This window comes from Parasteatoda tepidariorum, chromosome 1 (assembly GCF_982258835.1).
Source record: "Parasteatoda tepidariorum strain Cologne lab strain chromosome 1, Ptep-v5.0, whole genome shotgun sequence".
Lineage (NCBI taxonomy): Eukaryota > Metazoa > Arthropoda > Arachnida > Araneae > Theridiidae > Parasteatoda > Parasteatoda tepidariorum.
The window spans coordinates 98,092,420-98,118,242 of NC_141755.1; the positions used below are offsets into that span (position 1 = coordinate 98,092,420).

A 25,823-nucleotide genomic window follows, 5' to 3' on the forward strand; every position below is an offset into this window, starting at 1 on the left:
TGCTCTTTACCTTTGGGCATGTTAACAGAATCGGGATGATTATTATTACTCTAAAAACTTTGTTTTTAACAATAAAGAAAATTTAAGTAACAGTAATATTTAAAAAAAAATAATTTAAATTTATCATTTAATTAAGCAAACTACAAAAAAATTTTTTTTTTTATTTACGTTCATAAATGAAGCTAACAATATTTATGCTATCTTCTATCAAAAATTCTATGTTGAACTTCTAAGGAAGGAATTTAAAAATGTTAAAAATTTCAAGCTTAGTAATTTAAATAATAATATTGGCGTTAAAATTTTTTAGCTTTATATAAAATGTTTAAAATTAAAAATACACAATTTCCATACTTGTCCAAAATTTCATAAAATTCCTATCAAATCTGGAACACTCACGTGGGACTTTAATACTTACCTAACTAAACATGGCACCATATCCTTAAATACTTTAAAAAAATTATTAACAATATTACTGAAGAAAGTTTTTCTTGGATTATCATTATTGTTCAACTTATTTTAAACATTATAAAACAAAATAAAATTAATTGTATAGCAACTTTTGATTTGAAAGATCTCTTCCTTCGAAATTTCCTTCCTAATTTCGTTTTTAATAAAACTCCAAAATACAAGAAATAAATGATTTTTGAATTGAATTTTTTAAAGAAGAATGAAATTTGTATGAAATTTTTATCTCTTTTTTTAAAAAGAAATGTTTTTTTCTTGTCTTAGCACACTTTGATTTTTATCCCAAAAAGACATGTTTCATTCAAGAAAATTTGACACCCAATTGAAAATCTTGGGAGATATTTATTTATTGTTACTTGAGTTCTTCTGTTAAGCGTTACATTTTAGAAAAATTGAGTTTAATGCAATGACGTTATTATTTAGCTAATTGAGACAAATTCATAAATTAAAAAACTTCCCCTTTAAATGTTTATGATTTAAAGGAGTTAACTTATTCTGAGAGAAGCTAAGTTTTTAATTACTTTACTTCTTGATGTGGCGCGTTTATTTACCTGTAAAATAAGTTAAGTTAGTTTAATTCTTTCATGCAATTAATTTATAATTTACGTATCGTTTAAATATTTACTACCCCAAGTGGAAGAAAAATATTCTAAGATATTTTCTAAGTTATAGACTGCAAGGAATGCAATTGATAGACCAAATATAGTAACTAATCATCACTATCTCATATATTAATTTAAAAGTATTTAATCAAGATTTGAAAGTTGTGACGGGTATTTTAATTTTTGAAAAAAATCTTTAAACGAAATATGTACATATTTTTAAAAATTTAAATAAATTTTGTTGTAATGCTAGCGAATATTATACTATGGTAAAAAAATTTATTATTTGCAATAAAAAGTATTCTTAAATATTTTCCAATTGTAAAGAATACTTAAATCAAAATACTTAATGTACATTTTATGATTAGATTTTTTAGAAAATCACATTTTATTATTCTTAAAATATTTGGCTTAACTCAAGAAAGCAGTTTATTAAAAAATTTCGTTTATCATTAAAATATTATTCGTTATAAATTTTAGTTTAATAAAAACAAACATAATAAAGTTTAAGTGTCTTAAGTCCTCGAATACATACCTTTTTCATTTAAATTCTTTTGAGTGTTGTCCTTTCAACCCCCTTCCCCCACACACACTGATTGTCACTGACTCAAATTTCAGAAAATTAAACTATTACCGGTTAAAAAATTTTAGTTTCGTATTGAAAAATAAACGTAATAGATTTTAAGTTTTAAATCCTTCGTCGTTCGTTAATGCCCGTCGTTCGTTAACACCATTATTTAAAATTTCAGGAAAAAAAGGGGTTTTACGGGATCATCTCGTGGTCCACTCTCTCATCCATAATGTGTAAAGCGAAAAAGGTGTGCTCTTAAAAAACAGGAAGTGACGTAGGCCGAAGGAAGTAAAGCCGATTCCGTTTGCTGTGTTTTCCAAACACCTTTTCATCCATTTAGTCAGAGCTGAGCAAGTGATGGATGATGATAAACGGGAATGAAAGAGAGGTGAACATTACTCAGTGGTGTTTGTTTTGCACTGAATATATAATTGTGAAATGTGAACTTTTCAACAAAACAATGGTGCTTCATTTTACATTTTAAATCGTTGGATTTTTTTTCTTCTTTATTAGAAAAAATGACTTTAAAGACTAAAAAAATTATTCATATTCTTTTAATATTTTCTTGCATAAGAGAAGGTAAGTGTTTTTATCCTATTTAATTTTTATGTTAAAACTGGAGGATTAAATGTTGTGAAATATAGCAAAGCATGCAATATTAAAATAAATCATAAGAACACTTATAAATTTGCATAAGAAGTTGCACATAAGAAAATGACTTTAAAGATTAAAATAATTATTCATATTCTTATAATATTTTCTTGCATAAGAGAAGGGAATTGTTTTATCCCATTTATTTTTTACATTGAAACTGGTGGATTTAATGTTGTGAAATATTAGCAAAGCATGCAATATTAAAATAAATTATAAGAGCACTTATAAATTTGCATAAGAAGTTGCACATAAAAAAAAAACTAGCTTAAGATGTAATTATTTATAACATATTTTTTTCCTGATACCAAATACCTATTACGAAATAATAATAGTTTCTTTAAATAATAATTATTGGATAAACATTAGATTAAATCGGAAGTCAGAAATCTTCAGAGAAAGACACTGGCCCACATTGGGCTGTGTGGCCAACTATGGTGATGATGAGATAAATAAATTCTTCTCGGCATTAATTTGCAGAAAGTGCTTTTTAATTCAACTATCTATACAGATACTCTTCGATACAACTATAACAAAATAAAGAATTTAAAAATGAATGCGAATGTAAACAAATTACGAAACTCGGTGTTTGATTTTTTAATTATATTTTTAATAGAGAGACATTCAAAGTACAGGAGAAAGAAGCTGGGTAAATTTTAAATATCATGAGTTGTCACTAGCAACAGAATTATGCCAAATGATACTGAATGCAGTTCACCCTTATTTAGATGGGATAAACTACTAAATACGTGCCTTGCTTAAACTAATAACGTAAAGCCACCGAGAAGGGCTAAAAATAATAAAAAGAAGAAACATTAGAATTATTTATTATTTGTGTTGGTCTTACAGTTTCGTGCAAGATTTTGTAATGTTATTCAGTTGTTAATGCTTATTTTTTCACCCCGTGCGAAGAACGCGTATTTTCAGCTTGCTATTAAATAAAATATTCTGTAGAAATTTTCCTAAAGAGGTGCAGCCAGAGAGAATATTCATTACAATATTTTTAAAGACCTGCATAATAGTTTTCTTCTGAAAAATATTTTTATTTGTGCGCTTAAGAAATCTTTACAACCATTTCTAACGATTTAATTATAAAACCTTTTAAACCAATAGTTTCGACAAAAATTTTACAATTTCAAAAAACATTTAAGTTTTATAACAAAACCACAATGCAAAAATCATGTAGCAATTGAATTCTTTTAGTTTACGAAAATAAGGAACTCCATAGTTAATTATTACTCTTAAAATATCTTATTAACAAAAAAATTAATTACACATAGCAATAAATTTCAAATGCAAATATTCCGTTCTATTTTTAAGTAAAGTCAAATATTTAATTAAGAATTCCAGTTTCTGAATTTTCATAGATTAAATTAGATTTATTTAAAACTAATTGAAAAAATGCATTTCAAAAATTTTATTTTTAATTTCCTAATCTTCCAGGGGGAGCAAGATTTGTTTTTAATGCTACACTTCGGTGTTTTTACGATCAGTCCAATGCGGGACTACTTATTTTATTTAATAAGAACGGGAATCGAACCCATGATTGCAGGAGAGCGATCGAAATTAAGGGAAAAGAGTAGTCGAAAATTTGAGGTCCTTTGAGGAATTTAATAACATTGCTATGCTTCGCCACACGCCTGAAACTACATAAGAAAACTATTATAATTAACTATAACTATAAACAAAACTGTAACGCGAATTTTGTACACAATTGTAAAATGTTAATTTCTTTTCTTTTGTTCTTGTTTTTTTAAACTGATTTTTAATAACATTCATACTTTCACATTTTAATTTCTCAGAAGCGGTTCTACCGATTCCGTTTGAATGTTACATTTTATAACTTTAAAATTAAATTTACATACTTTAAAAGAATGCAAAATTTTTCAAACCTTACAAATTTAATAATTACGAAGTAATTTTTTTTTGAAAAATAAAATAATTAAAAATAAATATAAAATATTCTTTACACGTAATTATTTTTGAACAAATGAGTTTTATAATTGTTTGCATTCGCTTGCTTAGTTCAGCGAAGAAAATTACAAAAACCTGCACAATTTCCTTAGAGAATAACGCAATTTTTTTTTCTTCTTATCTGAGTTAAGATAATGAAGAGGAAATGACAAATAACTGATACAAATGAAATTGCCTCACTTTATATTTACATTACTAAATGACGTTGCCCGCCAAATATATTCAAGTGTTTTTTTTTATCTCTCATCCTAAATAAATTTTTAAGTTTTGAGATTAAAAAAAAAATTCTCCCCCTTGTCTAGAGCAGCGGTACCACTGTTTATATATGTAGAGAAAACATGGAAAAAATCACAGAGTAATGAAAAAAAGATGAAAATTAATTTCAAAAAAGTTAAGAAAAATTCTGAAAAAAAAGGTATAATCTCTTTATCAGCTCGCACGATTATATCCGCAAAAAGCAGTGCTTTCTAATCTTATATAAAAAATAGCCAAAGCAAAATATATTAATACAATAGTGTGAGGAGCACTCAAATTTTTTTTGAAACAAAATAGAATGGATCACAGTAAGTAATAAATATCACGTATTGTATTGATATATTTTGATTTAGCTATATTGATACAATATTAGAAAGCACTCTTTTTTGCGGATAAAATCGTGGGAGCTGATGAATAGATTATATCTTTTTTTTCCTATTTTTTATTAATTTTTTTTAAATAATTTTCTTCTTCTGTTATACCTTTTTGTCCTTTTTATATTTATTATTTTTGTTGTAAATAAATACAAAAAGGATATATATACAGTCAAACCTCGATATCTCGAACTTGAAGGGAGAGGAGAAAAAATTCGAGTTACCAAAAATTCGTATTATCGAAAATCGCATGTTATCGATGGTAGAATAAAGAAAAATGCTCTTTACATACCTTATTTACTATTCCATATGCATTCTAAAAACACTTTTTACACTTTCATTTAAAAAAAGATTCAATTGTTGTTTGCTTTAGAGATGTGTAAGAAAGTTTGTCTATAACACTTTCTAAGTGGACTATAGCTTTAAAGGTCTCCTCTGACATATTTGGCTGCCTCTCAATAAATCTCCTTACAGTGTCCACTGCAGAAAGTGCTTGTTTGTTAGTAACATTGGGCGGTAAATTTTCGATATCCTCATCCTCTTCTTCTGATAGTTCACAAGAAGCTTTCGTTTGAGCGATGATATCATTGTCATGCCACTCACCACACACTGTTACTGCATCATCTACGTTTACAAAGTTATGAAATTCCAAGTCATCAAGCTTCATGAGTCCGGTCAATCTGTCCCAATCATTTTCGGTGTAGTTTTCAGAAGAATTAACGATATTGATTGTTTGACTACTTTCGTGATCTTTAATGAACCCAGCCTTCTTGAAGCCATTCATTATCGTAGAGAGAGACCCATCATTCCATGCCACAGACGTTATGTCCATTTTTTTAAAAAAGTTTATCATTATGAGAATTGGTTTTCTATTATTAAAATTTTTATTTTATTTTTTTGAATATTTTTTTATTTTCAGAAAAAAATCTACACTATTTATGGAGAAAAAAAATCAAGTTGTCGAAGGATTAGAAAAAAAAATTCGTGAAATCAAGCTTTTATTAACATTGAGTGTATAGGAAATTTTTTTTTCTTCGAGATATCGAAAAATTCGTGAAATCGAGGTTCGACTGTATATATATATATATATATATATATATATATATATATATATATATATATGCTTCATTACGTGCCGTTCTATTTACTCACGCACCTCTCGAGTCAAAACTTGAGTATCGTGTCCATGGTTTTTGACAAAAATATGGAAACACTTCAATTCATTACAAACTCCATTGTTAGCAGTGTTTCTTTTATCTGCAAATGTTTTGGAAGATTTTACAAAAAAAAGGAAGAAAAAAGAAACTGTTGACACAATTTGAATGGTGCCGGGTGCGGAATTCGTATGAAGCAGTCATCGCTGGAATTTGAATCCGGGTTACCTCATTGGGAGGGCGAGCACCCTGTTCCCTGAGTGACCACGGCTCTTGTCAAAAGTCGGCAAAATAGCATTTACCGAAGATCAAAAATCGGAGCAATAGCCACTGCCAATTTCTTATATTATGCATCAAAAGCGCCATTGAGCATTTTTTAATTTTTTTACGTTTGCATACGTTGTACTGAAAATTTTAATAACAAAATTTAATTACATTTGAATTATTTCGCTTAATTTTATTTGGATTATATTTAAATCTATTTAAATTTTAATATATTGAAGTGTCATTGCCTGGTATGCCCTGATCTGCACTGGTGTTTTTTTATAGTTAAATGCCACAGCCCAATAAACAAATAATATTGCATTAAGTTAACTACCACTGCGAGGTATACAAATAACATTGAATGAGGTTCAGTGTCGCTGCTCAGTATAAATTTACTCGGTACAGTGATTTATTTTCTTCAAAGTTTTGTTTGGATTGGTAGAATAATTATCATGCCAAACCCCAGATGTAGGTTTAAAAATATTGCAGCTACTGTCTACTGAGACGAACTAATGCTTAGATTAGTTCCTATAAAGTGGCGCTGTTGTCAAAAGTCGGCAAAATAGCAGTAGCATACCTGCCAACTCTTCCGGATTTTCCGGAAGATTTTATTTTCATATTTAAAGTGGTAGCAATACTCAGGTTATTCCAATTAACTTTTTGAATTATAATGATAATTACAAATGAGTTTGACCACCACTACATATAAATAATTACAATAAATATATGAAAGCATAATAATCCTTACCCAAGCGAATTTCAACGGGATCAAAATATAAACATATTTTTGAGTCAGATTGTTTTTCGTTTATTGCTTTACAACCACTCTGAAAATACATTCTCGGAAAGAGTGAAAGTTGGCAGGTATGCAGTAGATACATTTCATCGCAACAATAGCCACTGCAAATTTCTGACATTATTTATTAAAAGCGTTATGAGCATTTTCTTTCAAAAAAAACGTTTGTATATGTTTGTACTGAACACTTTAGTAAAAAATTCACCACGATAATTATATAGCCTTACGAACTTGTAAGAGGCAAAAAATTAAATTCACTCTTACTTGAGCAACATGAGTTTATATTTATATATTGTCTTCATATTTGACTATTTGAGTTTAAATCACGAAATGATTGAAATTCTACTCATTTAAAAAGGTGGTTCCCCTGGTCCCCGGAGGCGGCTGGTCTCACATGAAATTTTGATCAGTAACCATAGATCTCAGAATTGTTTTTTTTTATTTTTTACTGTATGGTCAATTTTAATATCACTCCAAATGTACATCACCGAGTCGTGGTGGTTCAGGGGAAAGAGCGTTCGCTTTCCATTCAGGTGAACCAGATTCGAATCCCAGCGACGGCAGGTAGATTAGAATTCCGTACCCGGCTCGCAACGACCACAGTGCTGACGTAAAATATCCTCAGTGGTAGACGAACCCTGGGTTAAAGTCCTCCTTACCGCCAGGATAACGGTGGGAGGTATTCCTGATTTTTTTTCTATATAAAGCAAATGAAGATTAGTTCCATCAAAAAGTCCTCCAAGAAGACAAATTTCTCCCATTTCTTGATCCAGCAGATCACTTGTCTTCTGGATTGGGTCTAAAATTTCAAGGCAGTAGAACATTAATAGTCGTAAACCCTCCAAAATTGGGATTGTTTAACGGCAGTTATAAAATGTGCACCATACTTCTGGTGATCTGTTTAGGTACTGCTCATTAGCATCTAATCGCAAAAAAATTTACCTTTGTGGTTCACTGTTAACTCAAGTAGATTTCGATGGTCAAAGTCTAAGATTTTTGACCTTTGATACAAAAGATCTTCTTACAGTATTTATGTCTTAATAGTTTGTGCGAAAGTAGTGGAACATAAAATGACGGTCAATGCCATGACTCACTCATTTCAAAAAAAGTATTGCCCGGATATATAATAGACCTGTTGAGATCTTCAGCTTTGATTCCGTTAAAATTTCAACTACATCAAAAATCCGAATGTCTTAATAGCTAGTGTGAAAGTAGTAGAACATAAATAATGCTCACTGCCATGGTTTACTTATTTCAGAAAAAAGTATTGCCCCCATGCACTGTGGGCCAGAAGACCATGATCTTTGGCAAAAAGTCAAAAATTAAATTTTCAACTAAAATATGTGTGGGCAGTTTTAATATAGCCAAATTAAGTATTCATAATCATTCCAAACATTATAATTTACTTTGTGGATCGACGGGAGTACAATGTAATGAAAAATATGTTTTTTAATGTAACTTTTAAATTTTTATTTCAGAAATATATACAAGAATTTCACCTTACTGTTACATTTTCATCAGAGTAATTAGTCTGAAATTATAGTACAATTTTTCAATTTGTTGGATTAGTTAATACTCTTAACAAACTTACAGTTTATGTCTTATCATTTGACATTTTACAATGTTTGAATGACTTTTGATACTTAGTTCCAAAAAGTTCCACGAGGTAATTAGCTAAACTTTTTATGCTGTCTTCGTTGATGTTTCTTCTTTCGAAAAAACCTGCCCCATTTAGCCCGTATTGCATAGGTGGACTAAATATACTAAAAAACAAAAATTATGGTGTTTTTTTTTCATGTGTTCGCGTTATTTTGTAAAATTACTTCTGGAAACATAATTTGTTTTTCATTTTTAATGTTAAATTATGGAAATGATTATATTTTCATTGCTATATTTAATTATTTAAACGAACTATATTATTATTTTTTATTTTTGCTCGCCATATTTCAGCCGCCATTTTATTTTTGGGGGTATTTTTAGTGTGTTTCAAAATTTCAACTGTGAATTTACTTTACCTGCACATAAAAACCCCAAATTTTGAAACAAATTTTATCGAAATATTAATTTTGGCCACGAAACCTAGGATGCTGGCCCACCGTGCCATAGATGCATTTTTCTCAAAATTTCAAAGGATCTTCATGTTTGACCATCACTCTAAAAAACAGAGAGAAAAATTTTCTTTTGGCAGAAATTTTTAAAATAAATAACACATCTAATAGTTTTGCATAAGGAACATATGGTTCAAATGTCAACAAAATCAAATATCCCAAGTATCCAAACCTGCCCGACTTTTATATAAGTTGATTCTTGAGCCTCGATGGCTCAAGGAATAGAGCGTTCGCCTTCCAATGAAGTAAACCGGGTTCGAATCCCAGCAATGGCTGGTCGATAAAAATTCCGCATCCGGATTGCACCGGCCACAGTGCTGACGTAAAATATACTCAGTGGTAGACTGATCATGGGTTAGAGTCAGGCTAACCTTAGGAGGTTCTCGTGGTCTTCCGATGTCCCACGCTTTTACTACATTTTTGACAAAAATTCTAAATGTATAGATTAAGGGTGACGATCACGGAACCTCCAACACTGCGATTTAACGAAGCTATAGAACGCTTTTTCATAGCGTTTGCACATTTATTAATATATAAAAGTATAATAAAATAATATAATAAATTCGTAATTCGTTTAGCTTCATGTTGAAATGAAGCTTCTTCATTTTATTACTTAGATTACTCCGAAAATGCATTTTATTATTATTAAAAAATATAATAAAATGCACATGGGGAAATATTTGATAATAATAAAATAAAAAAAAAAATGGAGATTGAATGGCGCCTTGCAAGCGATTCCTTAATCGGCATATTTAGTCGCCCTGTGGCGGCTGTTAATTTTTAGTCATATAATGGATGCCGTATAAAATTAAAAAACTTTCTAGGAATGTAGAATTTTCAATGCATTGTTCCAAAAAGCATTTGTGATAAATGTATTTAGTGTTACGGAGAACTATTCACTGATTGAACCCCGCAGATTTTGTTCTTATTTGGAATGATATCCTGGAATTCAAAACAATGTTTATAAATGAGTAACCTAGAGACATGTTTGTTAAGAGGCAGGTGCCGGGGCGTTTATTGTAGCAAACAAACCTCGCATTCTTTTTCAAAATAAAGATATTTTTAGTTATGTGCATCTCTCTCTCTTTCGTAACGGTTATCATTCCAGGATTTAAATAGAGTTTGTTTTCTTCGCTTAATCCATGAAGTCATTCATATATCATACTAAGCCTTTTTTTTAAAAAATTCAAATTTAAAAATTTTTACACAATTGAATGAAAAGTTTTCGCGAATTAAATTCCATATACATTCTTCTTTTTTTTTTCTTGAACCATGAGAAATAGATGAATTTTGGTATTTTAAATTTTGAGAGGTGAATTTTGGCATTTTAAAATTACTTCAATATATATTCAATTTTATTTTATAACTGTCGTTGAACAGCCGACCTAATTTTATGGGTTTACGACTACTAATGCTCAACTCCGTAGCCTTGTCATTTTGAACCCAATCCAGAAGACAAGAGAACTCCTGTATCGAGTATTGGGAGAAATTTGCCTTCGTGGAAGACTTTTTGATGGAAATAACTCGTATTTGCGTTACATGGAGAGGAAGACCACGAGAACCTCTCGCGGTTAGCCTGACGGCAAGGGGAATCTAACCCATGATCCGTCGACCACTGAGGATATTTTACGTCAGCATTGTGGTCGGTGCAAACCGGATGGGGGATTCGTATCGACTGGGATTCGTACCCCGTTCACCTCATTGGAGTTCGAACGCTCTATCCCCTGAGCCATCGCGGCTCCAATATATATTTTAAAAAAATTCTTTAAAAGTGGAGGTTTAGTGCAACCATTTCAAATTGTTGAAGCTTTTCTAGAAAAAACGCTAAATTGTTTTTCGCAAGGAAATGCCTGTTGGTGGTAAAAAATACAATAAACAAGTATTCTTTTTTTTCTTAATTTAGCAATAATTAAAGAGAATAATCTAATTCAAAGCTTCAAAAAATTACGTCGCGTAAATTTGTATTCCAAAATGCTGTATTGTCCAAAATAAATCAGTTGAACAGTTTTCGAGGAATAAGAACTTTTTAAGCAATTAAATAAATGAAAATAAAAAATATATAAAATAATAAAATTTGATTTCTCGTAATATAACCAATTTCCATTTTAAAGAAACAAATAGTTTCATGTAGTGCGAATCTTTTTGTCATACTTTAAACTCAAAATAATTTAATTCCTAATGTAATTAAACATTAAAAGGTGATACTTTAAATTATAGAATGTATTTTTCGAAAAATTATTTTTCAGTCAGTGATTTTAATGACTGTTTGCTAAAAGATCTCAAATTGCTCAGCGCATAGTAAAAATATGAGCCTAAAAGCAAAAATGGATAAATAAGTAAATAAAAATAGCAAAAATAAAATTAAAGAAGTTGTTCGTTTTTCCAAAATGGTCTCCAATTAAAGTTGTTGTGCACAAAAGTCATGAATATCGCCGTCCAACAGCCAATTGATACAAGAATGTAAACAAGTGCAAACTGGTTTCAGAGGCGTAAAAACAATAAAGCTGTATAGTATCACTTGATAATTAAGATTTTAGATAGAATTTTATAGTGCGTCTAATAATTTGGCTAGGGACTGCACATCATTAGAACAAAACTTTTTAAATGTATTCGTCTGTCTCTCTTTCACTTTGTTGACTACAGTGTGCAACTACCGCGCAGCTTTCAGGTGATTTTTTTATGTCTTGCAGGTGATTTTTTTTTAAGCATTTTTATTTTGTAACAAGCCTCGCATTGTAAAGGGAAGGGAGAAAAAAATTACAGAAAACTAACAATTAGCTCCCTTCCTTCTCATTGACAAAATAGATTGTATTGTTAAAGGAAGTTGTGGGGATTACAATACCATAACAAGTGTTTAAACATCAACCGGAACTACACAAAAAGTTTATGGTTCTGAGTTTTCAAACTTTTGGAACAAAACCTCGCAACTTCCATACAAAATGTTGATTACTTTTTACACTTCCAATATTTTAAGAGTGAAAATGACACGGAACTCTCTCTCAAAAAAAAAAAAAATTAACGAAGGTGTTCCCATGTAAAAAAAAAAAGACTTCTCGTCTCTTGGGAACTAATAAATCAGTTTACAAATTGTCACGTTCTTCTGGAAAAGGATGATTCAAAATTAAATTAAAAATACGCCATTTTTAATTTTTAGAGCAAAAAAAAAAAGTTCTCTATTTTAAAAAAAATCAAAATCCTGCATACTTTTCTTAAAAAAAGTTTAAATTATAAATCGGGAATAGAATACCAACAGAATTTTTCAAAATAGGTTAAGACAACAGATTCTAGTTATATTATTTGCACATGTTACTGTGAATGACCGGTAAAAGTCCGGTAAAAGTCTACTTGGTAAAAGTCCGAAATATATACTAGATCTAGTTGAGTGCCACTGCCCGTTTCTTTAAGGTTCAGTGCCACTGTCCGGCATGCACTATATCAATGTTATTTTAAAAGTATTTGAATAAATTGAATCGTCTGCAGTTTAATTTAAAGAAATGGCTTAACCAATGAGAAATTTCCAGTTCTCAAACGCTCTCTGAAAGATCTAATAAAACTTTTTGGACTGTTTTTTTGATCGGGGACTATAGTGGCTCGTTTTAACCACTGTGTAGGACGCTAGTCCAACGATTACAAGAACGACACAAACACACACAACTCGTCGTTTTATTATTCAATTTCTTTACGAAATTTGCGTGACGTACTAAATGAGATAAGAAGACTTATCGATGCGTAAACACACTCATCAGAAATAAAAACTTATTTTTTACTTACCCCCTCCCCCTCTTGAGGATCCCCTTTTCCCCCAGATTCTGCTTTTATCGTCCGGAAGTTGTTAAGAACGCACTGAGATGCGAGCAATTGATCTTGAAACAGTGATGTCCTTTACGCATGACGATATTGGAATCGTACAAAAAATCGAAACTGTGAAATCGCCGCTATTTTCAGATGACAATACTATCGTGTACTTGGATGAACTTTATTTGGGGAGCGAAAATATTATCTAAAGTAATGTACAGTGTACAAAAGAAGAAAAAATTCACTCTTTATGGTTCCAGGGGGTTACCTCAAATGTGCTAATTAGTTACTGCGGATGATATTTTAAGTTACGAAAACAGACAGAAAAATGTACTTTTTCTAACTAAATATAAAATATAACAAATATAAAATATAACAAAATACCACAAAATATAAAATATAATCACAAAATATAATCTGAAAAATGTGATCTACGTAGTTTGGTCTGCAGAGCTGTCCAAAGTTTGGATCCCTCAATGTTAATTTAATTTTTTACATATTTCACCGTATCCCGAAAAATTTTGAGAGAATTTTAAAAAAATTTGCACTCAAATATAAAATTCATTTATCCAAACTTAGTTATTTTGAAGAAAAAAAAATATTTAATAACTAGTTATTATTTATTATTATCATTTAGGATAATAGTAGAAAAAATTTTAAATTGTAAGGTGTACAAATTTTTACATCATTTTAAAAGAATAATTTTATTTAGAAACATACAAATTTTAATGAAACTTGTCAAATTGTTTCTGAGTTATCAAATTTTAAAAAAAGTCGAGCATTTATAATTTGTTTTTTCGAGAACTATTTTGCTGATTTTGATAAAGCTTTGTGCTTGGTCATATGAAACTAAATAAGTGAAGATCCGATTATTAAATAAAAAGTTATTCACGGTGTTTCATTTCTTTTACGCATTGTACATTTGTTAACTTAGATTTTTAAAAAAATACTCGATTCATCATGAAATATCGTTATTTTTTTATATCACGTCGATATTTACATTTTAAAGCCACATAGTTTCAGTTATTGAGTTTAGTTGCATGACAATTAAACGAGGGCGAAACGTGACTCGTGACGTAATACACTTTTTTTACACATTTGTTAGATGAAGAATCGAATAATTTACTAATTTATTAAAATCAATAATCGCAATAATAAATCTTCGAATATAATATCAATTTTGAGGGAGATGTCCCTCTTCTGTGATGGCCTTATACCACTAGAATTGGAAAATATAACCCATATATACCGAATACCCCATATATATATATTCCATATAGTATACCGAATATCAGAATATATCCGAAATATTGAATAGATCCGATATATTCTATAATTACATAATATATCCAATATATAATGACCAATTAGATTTGGTATATGCGATCTGATTATATCCGATATATAATATCTGATTATAATATGTATCCAATCTATATATTCGAAATATGTATTCGAATATATTATTTGTAATATATCTGAAATACATAATATATCCGAGTATATCAGAATATTCATATATCCGAATATACCAAATCTATAGCAAAATGTAGATATTTTCCAAACATTGCAGAACCATATTTAAAAAAGAATTTATCACGATACATCGTAAAAAAGCATACTTAACGAAAAATATCGAAAATACAGTAATTATCCACCACGATAATATTTCGTGTGTTATTAATACCGTTATTTATCGCACACGATATCATCGTGATGGCTGGTAAATTTAATTTGGATAATGTAAAATAATGTTATATCGTGAAACATCGATATTTACTCGAGATATATTAAGATATCGAAATTCCGATATTAACCTGCTCTAGCTCTAATTTGTACCAAGAAGCAGTGTCAAAACTCAAGATGTCCGATGTAGGGTATACTATATGTTATCCTTATCTGGCATATTTTTAGCCTAGTATGACCTTAGGACTAACAATTAGTTATTACACGAACTTGATTTGTTCATAACCTTTTTTTTATCACATGATATCTTCCTTTTTCTCATAACAAAAGGAAGAAAAAGAAGTTAAGAAAATCTCAACAATAATGCTCTTACCCGATAGCGTTCACACTTCCGAACCGGAACTTGGGACTAAAATAAAAAAAATAAATAACATGAGGGGGGATTAAGAGGAAAGGAAAACGATGGTCTTAGTAGTGGGGCCGATAATAGTGACCAGTAATGCGTATATCCAGTTGAGATCATTCTATTTGAATATGCAGCTGCATGCTATCAAAAAAAAAAAAAAAAAAAAAATGCTTTCTTTTTTGAAAAAAATAGTCTCGATTTCAACTTTTCACGAATCGCGGATACGTTTGACCCTTGTAAAGAGAGTTAAACACGCTATTGGAACCATTTATTCGATTTTTCTGATTATTAAAATGTCACAAACGTATGAAGGGGTGTGCGGTAGCTGTCGTACTTATTTTGAAATGCAATTATGTTGCCAAATGAATTTATTATAGTTATGACTCGCTGGAGGATGACTTAAGCAATCACTGCCACAGAATGTGCTCTGCTACAAATAATTGATTTGAAAAATGGTGTGTCATTCCTTACGGAACTATTGTATATTCATACATTTTTAAATCATTTTTTAAAAACTCAAGAGGATATTCGCCAGGGTCAGAAATTGTTCTGTTACAAGGTCATAATATGTGCTGTTACAAATGATTAATTTAAAAAATGGTGTGTCATTCTTTAGGGAACTGTTGTACATTCCTACGTTTTTAAATCATTTTCTAAAAATTCAAGAGGATATTCGCCAGATTCAGAAATTGCGGAGCAACTTTTTTATAATAAGTTCGTGATTCAGACTCGCTTCGCCAGCTTATGAGATAGCAGAAATGTGTCTTACGATGAGCTTAGTTTTAGTACGATTTGTGTTTAATATTTTAGAAATGGGATATTGTTTAAGTTTGTCATAATGTGGCCAATCCCGCCTTACATACCCTCTAGTCTGTATTATTACCCTTTAGTTTTATATTTTATTTTATAACAATCGTTGAACAGCCGACCAAATTCTGGGTCGGCTGTTTAGCGTGGTTCTTAACCCTTTAGTGGTCGAAGAATGCTTCTGTGTTCCAACTTTTCTTCCGATGAATTCCCAAAGGTGTTCTATTGGCTACTGGTCACGTGATTTACTAGGTCAGTTCAAAGTTTAAACCAAACTGTCCCGATTTTGGAGGTGTGATTAGAATCCATTCACCAGGTATAAGGAAGCATTTGAAATTCTCAAATGTTTTTATTTGATTCACAGTTCCATAGAGAGAGGCGTTGCCATTATGATTCCCCAGAAAATTACTCCGTTTCGTTTCCGTGTTTTACTGCTGGCCATGGATGCAAGGGTCTTTTGGCGATGAATTAAACGTCGGCCATCAACCTTAACAAATTTAATTTGGATTCCTTACTCCAAGGGATCATGCCTTAGTTTTTCATTCCTTGCGCTTGCGGATCATCTTATGAAATTTTTTCTCAGCTTCTTTAATAGATAACTTCTTCAAAGGCGTTTTTTTTTCTATTTTCCTGAAGCTGATAAAATAAACACCGATATTTTAACTTAGGAACTAGAATTAAAATGCTTCAACACAACCACGCGGATGAAAGTTAGTTTGGCATAAGTTAGATTGACATCAATCACCCAGTTGAATGATTTTCCCAGCTATATATACAAAGCATAGCATATTTTTGAACACTCTGGGAACGTAAGAATACGTTAAGCTAAGTCGCATGTCTGCGCAAAGTTATCGAAAGTATAAAGCCATTTGCATACACCTTGTATAGAAAGAAATAACAAAATCATAATATAGAAATAATTAGAATAACTGAAAACAAACCCACATTTTTTGCGTAGAATTCCACTTCTTTAACCACTGAGCTATGGGTGAATTATAGTGAGTGAAACAATTACATATATTTAAGGGCAGTATTAAAAACAGGACTTGTGTTAGACCGTTACAAAACGTTTAATTTACAATTTTTCGAATTCTCGTTAGGTTTTTGTTAAATTAAAAATTTTCGAGATTGTTATAAGTTGCTCTCCATGTAGAATGATGTTTTTTAGGTTGATTTGATATCATTCCACTTTTCAAAAGTGTATTGTCACAACCCGAGAGTTTGTATTCATAAAATGAAAAAAAAATGAAAAAAGCATCCTAAAAACACCTTTTTATGGGTGGCTAAAAACTCGTTCAGTTGTTTCTATGAAAAAATATTTCTCTTTACTAATCGAGGTTCATTTTATTATTACTACTCCTCTAAACCTTTGCCGCAGATGGGGTGTCCGTTTCATTTTTTTTCCCTGGCGTTTCAACTATAAACAAAAATATATATTTTTGTTATTTTCTAATTATGAAAAGAAACGCTCTAATAGCTTCAAAAAATCTGTCAGTTTATCCGATTTATCTTACCTTGTACTAAAATATAAATCCTAAAAAAAGGTAGTTTGAGAAATGCTTTTTAAATTCATATCCAAAAATGTATCAATAATTGATTGAGTAAACTAAGGAAATTTCAATGGTGAATAATTGTTTCTCTTAAATCTAAATAACTGTAAATGTGTGCAAATTTGAAAAATTATTGTTTGGAAGTGATTGGGAAATTTTACCTTAACTTAGGAAATGGTTTTAAATGGTTCAAATGGTTCATCTAATTTTAAAAATGCTTAAAAAGTTTTATATGATCTGGACATAGCTCCTAATACGTGTTCTCAAAAAGATGTGAATCACTTATGTGTCCTTATTCACGTCTTATCTTTTTTTTCTAGACTTCATATTTTTTGAATTCCTCATTTCAATTCCTCATTTCAATTCCGCATTTTTTTCTTTTTCTTTTTTTTTTGGTTGTCTGTTTCTTTTTCTGATCTTTTTAATCATTTAAGGAATTTCAAATATAAATTCATATGAATGATTAGAATCTAAATACAGCTATGCCTGAAATAGTTGTATTTTTAACTAACTATCGCCAATTTTTCGTCTGTTCCGATTTGAATTTCTTACGAGCAAATTTGAAATTATCCGATAGTATACGATTTTCAACTATTTCCAATTTTTCGTCTGTCCCGATTAGAATTTTTTACGAGCAAATTTGTAATTATCCGATAGTATATGATTTTCAACTAACTATTTCCAATTTTTCGTCTGTTCCGATAGAATTACCTATCAGAAAATGTGTTGTTATCTGATGGTATATGATTTTAAACTATTTCCGATTTTTCGTCTGTTCCAATAGAATTACCTATCAGAAAATGTGTTGTTATCTGATGGTATATGATTTTCAACTAACTATTTTCAATTTTTCGTCTGTTCCAATAGAATTGCCTTGGAGCGAATTTGCAGTGATCCGATAGTATATGATTTTTGTGAGTAACCATAATGTATAACAAAATAAACCGTTAAAACAATGTATTAAAAAAGAACTACTTGTACAAATAACTGAGAAATTGTCATTTTTATATGTTTTTATAGAAGAAAAGTATTTCTATAAACATTATCTGGCAGTAAAAATAAAGTGATTGCTCAGATGTATGAATCATTTGTAGAACTCAGTGACCTTGCAATAAACAGAACTTTTTTAAAGTAAAACAAGCTATTGTATATCGAAGAATGGCCCTTGCACGTGATTTCTCGGATGGTGCGTTTTCAGACCGTTTTTCCTGATTATTGTTTTCCCTGTATTTATTTGGTCAGCACCCATCTTCCCGATGGAACGGTGGTTTGCTCATCAATTTGTGTAATTCACTTTTGTGTGAACAACTGCTGTGCGAGCGACAGTCGGTGCATTTGAATGCTAATTATTAGAAAGAAAACGGATTACACTTACACAGCTGTGTTTCTCTTCTAAGTTATATGCGTACACCAAACCTGAACACACAGCGAGCTCTACTCGCTTCGCTCAACAACCCGGCCTCCACGGTTGCCTAACAATCGTTTGACGACGACAGATTGATACATCCACCTTAAAAAAAGGAAAATATATCAAAACATAGTTAGTTTCCAATTATATTGAAATATAAGTAAACAATTTTAAATGCAAGCTTTATTTTTAATATTCTTATCCAACTTTCGACTATAAAACCCGATAACTTTTGCTGCTAAGTACTTTTTTTTCCATTACTTAATTTTTTCGTTGCGTTAAATAATTTTTAACCTACATATATTTCGACTCCCAAAAAAAGGGGTGTAGCTGCAATCTGGGAAATATGGTACCAATAATTGGGACCTAGATATATTTTAACTGATTAACTTCTAATCTAATGATCAGATCTTCACATTTTAGGACTTTTTCACGTCTTAATGATTCGAAGGGGTGAACTCAAATATCCTAATTAATTAGTGCAGACGATATTTTAAAATACGAAAATAGACACAAAAATGTACTTTTTCTAACTAAATTCTATCTTTTGTTCTACGGATTATGATTATTGAACCCCAAAATATAAGGTGTAGCAGCAATCTGGGAAATAGAGTCCCAATAATTTGGACCTAGATACATTTTAATTGAATAACTTCTAATCTAATGATCATCTCTTCACATCTTAGGACTTTTTCACGTCTTAATAGTTCAAAGGGGTGAACTCAAATATGCTAATTAATTAGTGCAGACGATATTTTAAAATACGAAAACAGACACAAAAATGTACTTTTTCTAACTAAATTGTATTTTTTGTTCGACGGATTATGATTATTGAACCCCAAAATATAAGGTGTAGCAGCAATCTGGGAAATAGAGTCCCAATAATTTGGAACTAGATACATTTTAATTGAATAACTTCTAATCTAATGATCAGCTCTTCACATCTTAGGACTTTTTCACGTCTTAATAGTTCAAAGGGGTGAACTCAAACATGCTAATTAACTAGAGCAGACGATATTTTAAAATACGAAAACAGACACAAAAATGTACTTTTTCTAACTAAATTGTATTTTTTGTTCAACGGATTATGATTATTGAACCCCAAAATATAAAGTGTATCCGAAATCTCGAAAATAGGTTCCCAATAATTTAGTCAGGAGTGCGGTCCAAAGTTTGGAGTCCCTTAATATTAATTTCACTTTTTACATATTTCCCCATATCTCGAGAAATTTTTAAACGAATAAAAAAGATTTTGCGCGCAATCATAAAATTCGTTCATGCAAAGGTAATTAATTCCACGCAAAATATAACTCTTAGTAAATATTCATAATTTTTTATTATTTTATTTAATAATAGTCGAAAAACTTTTGAATTGTAAGCTATACAATTTTCCACGCCATTTTAAAGACTGCAATTTTAAATGGCAAGGTACAAATTATGAACGAAATCGGTTGAATAGTTTCTGAGAAATCGAGTTTCGGAAAATTCCTATTTTTAAAATTAATTCAATTTCTCTGGAACTATTCCACCGATTTTGCTCAAATTTTGTGTTTTGCTATGTCACATTTCTTAAAATGATGTAAAAAACTTTATGCTCATTATTTTATGTTAAATTTCTTTTGTTGCTAATTATAAAAAACAATAAGAAATAGTAAATATTCACTAAAAGTTATTTTTGCTTGGAATTATCTATAGTTAAACGAATTTTATAATTGTATGTAAAAAAAATTAATTCACTTAAAAACATTTCGACGTATGACAAAATACCCAAAAAGTAAAATTTACATTAAGGGGTCTAAACTTTGGATCACTCTCCTGACCCAGTGATTGCGGCTATCCTCTGCATTTTGTGGGTTAAAAGTTCGAATCTGTCGAATAAAAAGGTATGTTTATTCGGAGAAAGTAAGTTTTTGTGGATGCTTTCGTAACTTAGAATATCGTCCGTCCATGTTAATTAGCATAATTGAGGTCAAACCTTCGAACCATTAAGATTGATTCCGAGAACAGGAAAATCCGATCATTAGATCAAAAGTTATTCAGGGTTTCTTTTTTCTCTCTTTTTTTTTAGCTCTGGTTTAAATCATTGTAAAAAGTAACGGAAAATCATTAAATAAGGTAAAATTATAATATAAAAATCTTAAATTATAATGCAATAAATAAAAAACGCTTTTAGTATTAGGTTTAAATTATAAATGAAACTCAAATCAAAGAAAAACGCGTAAATAAGAGACATAATAATATTAATAAGGAATGATACATGAAATGCCATTAAATACATTATTTACAGGTAAATATTGTCATGACTTTTATTAATTTTAAGAGCCAGGTTTATTTTTCTTTAAAAAAAAAAGGAAAAACCAGGTAGGTTTAGATACTTGACATTTTTTGATTTACTTGAATTTTTCAGAATATGTTCTTTATGTAAAATTATTAGACACTAAACTTTTTATTTTTGCAAAAAAAATTTTTTTCCGATGAAACTCTAAAAATCTTTCCCGAACTGAAAATCTTCTGGAAATTTGAGCAAAATACATCAATTCACAGGTGGCAATATTTTTTGAGAAAAGAGTGAGTCACTTCACTGTGGCCGTTTTTATTTATTTATTTTATTTCTGCTACGCTCGCAATAACAATTACGACATAAATACTTTCTTTTTTTATGTCATTCCTTAAATACTTTAATACTAATGCGTAAATACTTTATATCAAACTGCACGTCATTAAACTTTATATACAGCTTTATGAACAGTTAAACATCAGTCGAAAGCTTGAAGTGCCTTTAAACCGCTCGCGCATTGGTGACACACGAATAATCCACAAACACCTTTTTCTAAATGAGCCAGAGTGTTCCAACTGCAAAAACATTTAACTGTTATACATATTTTAAGCACCAAAAGTGCACCAAATTTAAAAATCAGAGACTACGTCGTTTCGGTTGCTTCTATCAGTCGTTATTTTTACTAATTGAAAAGAATCCTCACTCTAACATTTTCTCATACAATGTAGGGGTCAGGGAACTAGCCTTGCATCAGAAAGGTTCTGGGTTCGAATCTCTCGCAAAGAATGGATGTTCTTTAATTCACCTGTTCTATCTGTCCTTCCTTTACTGTGGGAGCAACGTTGGCCCACCTAATATGGCGCCCTTAAAAGAGTGGCCCATAAATCTGCCTTTCAGAGGCCTGTATGATCAAAGGTCATTTCCCAAGCGGGCATTGGAAGAAAAAAATTTCCCATACCTTAAAGACAATGACATTTATGCATCGATCTAGTTTCAAAACAGAATTGTTAACTTAGTTACATAATATCTAGCTCAAATCAAATCAAACATAAATACTTACAGCAGACCTTTGCATTGAAAAACATTCAAAAATCTTCAAAGACGGCTATTTTCTTAGATATTGAAAGTCAATATCTAACCAATTGTGAATCACAAAGCTATATATATCTGTTTAACAGGTAGTACCCATAAAAATAGACATATGTGCCGTGTAGCCTTAAAATTGATCGTAACGGAGCAGGGAACTGAAATTTTGAATTGTCGAGCAACTCGTTAAACTGTTGATTGTAATACAACAGTTTAACGAGAACCTATACCGTAAAAAAAAGTTTTTTTTTTTTAAACAGTTCATGATAGACATGAATTTTGTGCCTCTGTCGCCGATATAAGATGAGTAGGCGAGAAAAAGTACGTGCTGTGAGGTGCCCCCAAAACTTATTTTTAGTTAGTAAATTAATTCTTTTAGATTAATTAATTTTTTCATAAGAATTAATTAATTAGTTTTTCTTTAAGAATTAATTAATAAATAATTCTTTTAAATTAATGAATTTTTTCTTACGAATTAATTAATTAACTTTTTCTTGAGAATTAATTAATGAATTAATTCTTTATTCAATATTAATAAATTAATTCAATATTAATTTGCCGCTATTGCCATGTACCACCAACAATAACTCAGTAGAAACAACTATATTATCTCCAATATATATTTCGAGAATTTACTACTTTTGATCTTTTAATAGCACTTATAAGGTGAAGTTTTATTCAAAAAGGGCCTCCCTTTTTTCATATTACATGGAAGAATTATTTATTTCCTTTTCATGATTATGTACACGCTATTTTTCTCCTGCCCCCTCTCCCCCCCCCCCCCCCGAGAAAAGAAAGTTTTCTTGACCTTGTGTAACGGTTCATAGTACCCCCTCCCTTCCTTATTTAATATATACTATGGGGGTATTATATAATGAGTAGCCCCGGAAGTGGCAGAGGAAGTAGTCAATCAAAAAACAGCACGCGATGAAGATACAAATGAAAGCAATGATTATTTTATAGCATATATTTAATTTTTGGTTCTAACTAATTCCTTGGAAATTAGTTTACTTCCAGTTGGAATAAAAATTAAATTCATTTGCTTACAACTTCTGAAGTGAGCTAAACTTTTGATAGCCAAAAAAACGGCTAAATTTACAGCTTTTCTTTTTTCTTAATTTTTTGACGCATAATATCTAAAAAAATTTAAAAACAAAATAAAATACGTAAAATTTAAAAACGAAAATTAAAGATCCATAAATTCTGCATCGAAGGATATACTTAAACATTAATTTTGGTTCAGCGGTTTGATCAGAATCAGTAATCAAAACCCCGCTATAGTGAACCTTCAAGGGACCGAAATTTCTGTTCACTATTACCGGGAGTTTACTATATCAAGTCCTCAAAAAGTTTTAACTAATGGCTAAGACCTTTGGTTGGACTAATGGTTGACCTTTATTTAAGGATGGGAAAGTGAGATAAAAGTAGCAAACAAGAAAACATTCCGCTCTATAGATGGTTTTAAAAATCAGTATAAGTATTTATTTTGAAGCAGACATTTCGAAAATATTACAAAAAAAATGAAGGAAAAAATTCAATCGAAATCTGAAAAAAGTTCATAATATCCAACTTCCTCACTTTTTTGGTTCACTATACCCACAAAAAATAACTATACATGTATAGCTAGACACGGGACCGAACATTTCGTTCACTATATCCGGGAGTTCACTATAAACCGTGTTCATTATAGTGGAGTTTGACTGTAATTACTTAGATTTAAGATTATTTTCAACTTGATACAAGTTTTTTGAAAAGATTTTTTCACGCTTGAAAATCCTAAGTCAACCTCTATTTAAGGTTTTTATATAGAATGTTGTTTTTCAAGGTTTTGGATTAGGGTAATGTGAATAAAAATGAGCACATTGTCACAGATCTCGTTTTAAGGTTCTGTAATGCGGTTTACACGTAAACCGCATTTAGGTTTACATTAAAAGGTTTTTGCTGAGTGAAAATAAACCTAATTTTGCTAGATGGGATCATGTTGTTTTACTGAATATTTATAAAACAGATTTAATTTTGTATTAAATAGTAAATGTTTCACCCGATAATCACTTATTTGAGTTCTTTATTAAGTTTAAGATCCTTCATTAAAACCTGAAAATGTTAAAAGATTGTTATGAACTTGTTTCTAATCATGAAAAAATCTTACTTTATTTCCAGCTTTCACCAGTGTACATTTTTTTCATCCGCCATTGCTGAACATAGAAGATGAGTACATTAATGTATCCGAAGTCGATAGAACACTGGACATCACGTGTGTTGGAAAATATCCATTGTCTTGGAAAACTCCAATAACCAGGGTATGACAGTATATGTTAGTTTATGAAGGATTTAATTGTTGTTATACTCTGTTGCAAGTTAAGAAAAAACCATTATGTCTATGGAGAAGCTTGTTTACATCTAGGTGCACGCCAAATAGATGCCAAGCTCCCAACGCGAACGAAAATCAACATCGCCAACTCTTGCACAGCCTTTTTTTTTTTTTTTTTTTGCATGCTCTCTTAAATTGTGCGAAATGAGGAAAACAAAACTTATCGAATAATCAATTAGCAAGTTATAAGGATTAATAAAAATAATATCAAAAAATAGTATCAAGTATACGCATTTCTGTTTGCATTTAAAGGATGAAAAAAAATAATAAATATTGTTTCTTGCAGACGATTTTCTTCTACAGCGAAACAAAAGTAAAAATTCTTTGTCACGCATTTGGTTTGTTAAGAGTATGTCAGAGTAAAACGCGCCATTTTTATTGATCCAATGAAATCCAATGCTCTTACAACGTCATATAGTTGTTTCTTTTTCAAGTTCTCCTTATTTATCAAAATATGTCGCCACATCTAGGATTCCAGTAAGACTACGAAACTATAACCCTATCTCTTTAATTCTATGACGTAGTATATTTTACTAGATAGTACGAATTAAATTTCTGTCTGACGAGTTTAACTATTAAATGCTTTTATGTTACTTTGAAAGCATAATTATATAATTTGATAGCTAAATAAAACGGAACTATATGCAGTCGCGGATGATTACTTAAATCCTTTACCGCAATTTCTTAACTTGCAGCGGAGTATAGTGTGCTGACTGTATGAAACAATAAATAGTCTTCTCATGCAGTGATTTTATATCCGTCGTTGAACAACCGACCCCATTTTGTGTTTACGACTACTAATGTTCAACTCCGTAACCTTGTAATTTTGAACCTATCCAGAAGACAAAGAAAGTCCGGATCAGTACCCCCAGAGGTGTTGATTTGTTTTGGGAACATGGAGGACTTTGCGACTCAACAGATATAACGTGCATCACTCACCATCTACTATACGGGGAGTCTTCGGTTGGCCTGGGATCGAACCCACGAACTCTTGGACATGGGCCCAGCATGCAGTGATTTGCAATTAACTCAAAACCCAGTCGGTATTGGCTGATAAAAACTTCGGAATATCATTATGGATGAGAAGACTATAGTGTCCCTCGCATATGTCTGCAGACTGAAGCGGAAAACAAATTTTCTGTCAAGATTTCAGTTTCAACCCCTTTTGATATGCTTCTGTGTCGAACAACCAATTAAAAAAAATTAAGTATCATATGAACAG

The 25,823-nt window shown here is 30.5% G+C and overlaps 2 protein-coding genes across 3 annotated transcripts in view; both read left to right on the forward strand.

Annotated features, from left to right (window-relative positions):
- The window catches only part of LOC147816631 (uncharacterized), a 232,610-nt gene that overhangs the window by 116,298 nt on the left and 90,489 nt on the right, over positions 1-25,823 (forward strand). The gene's annotated exons all lie outside the window — the stretch shown is intronic.
- The window catches only part of LOC107454058 (vascular endothelial growth factor receptor kdr-like), a 55,524-nt gene continuing 31,674 nt past the window's right edge, over positions 1,974-25,823 (forward strand). For both annotated transcript variants that reach the window (XM_087149251.1, XM_087149247.1), the window contains exons 1-2: positions 1,974-2,217; positions 24,391-24,530. In XM_087149251.1, the coding sequence (XP_087005377.1) occupies positions 2,157-2,217; positions 24,391-24,530 (201 nt within the window). In that variant the 5' untranslated portion in view covers positions 1,974-2,156. The remainder of the gene's footprint in view (positions 2,218-24,390; positions 24,531-25,823) is intronic.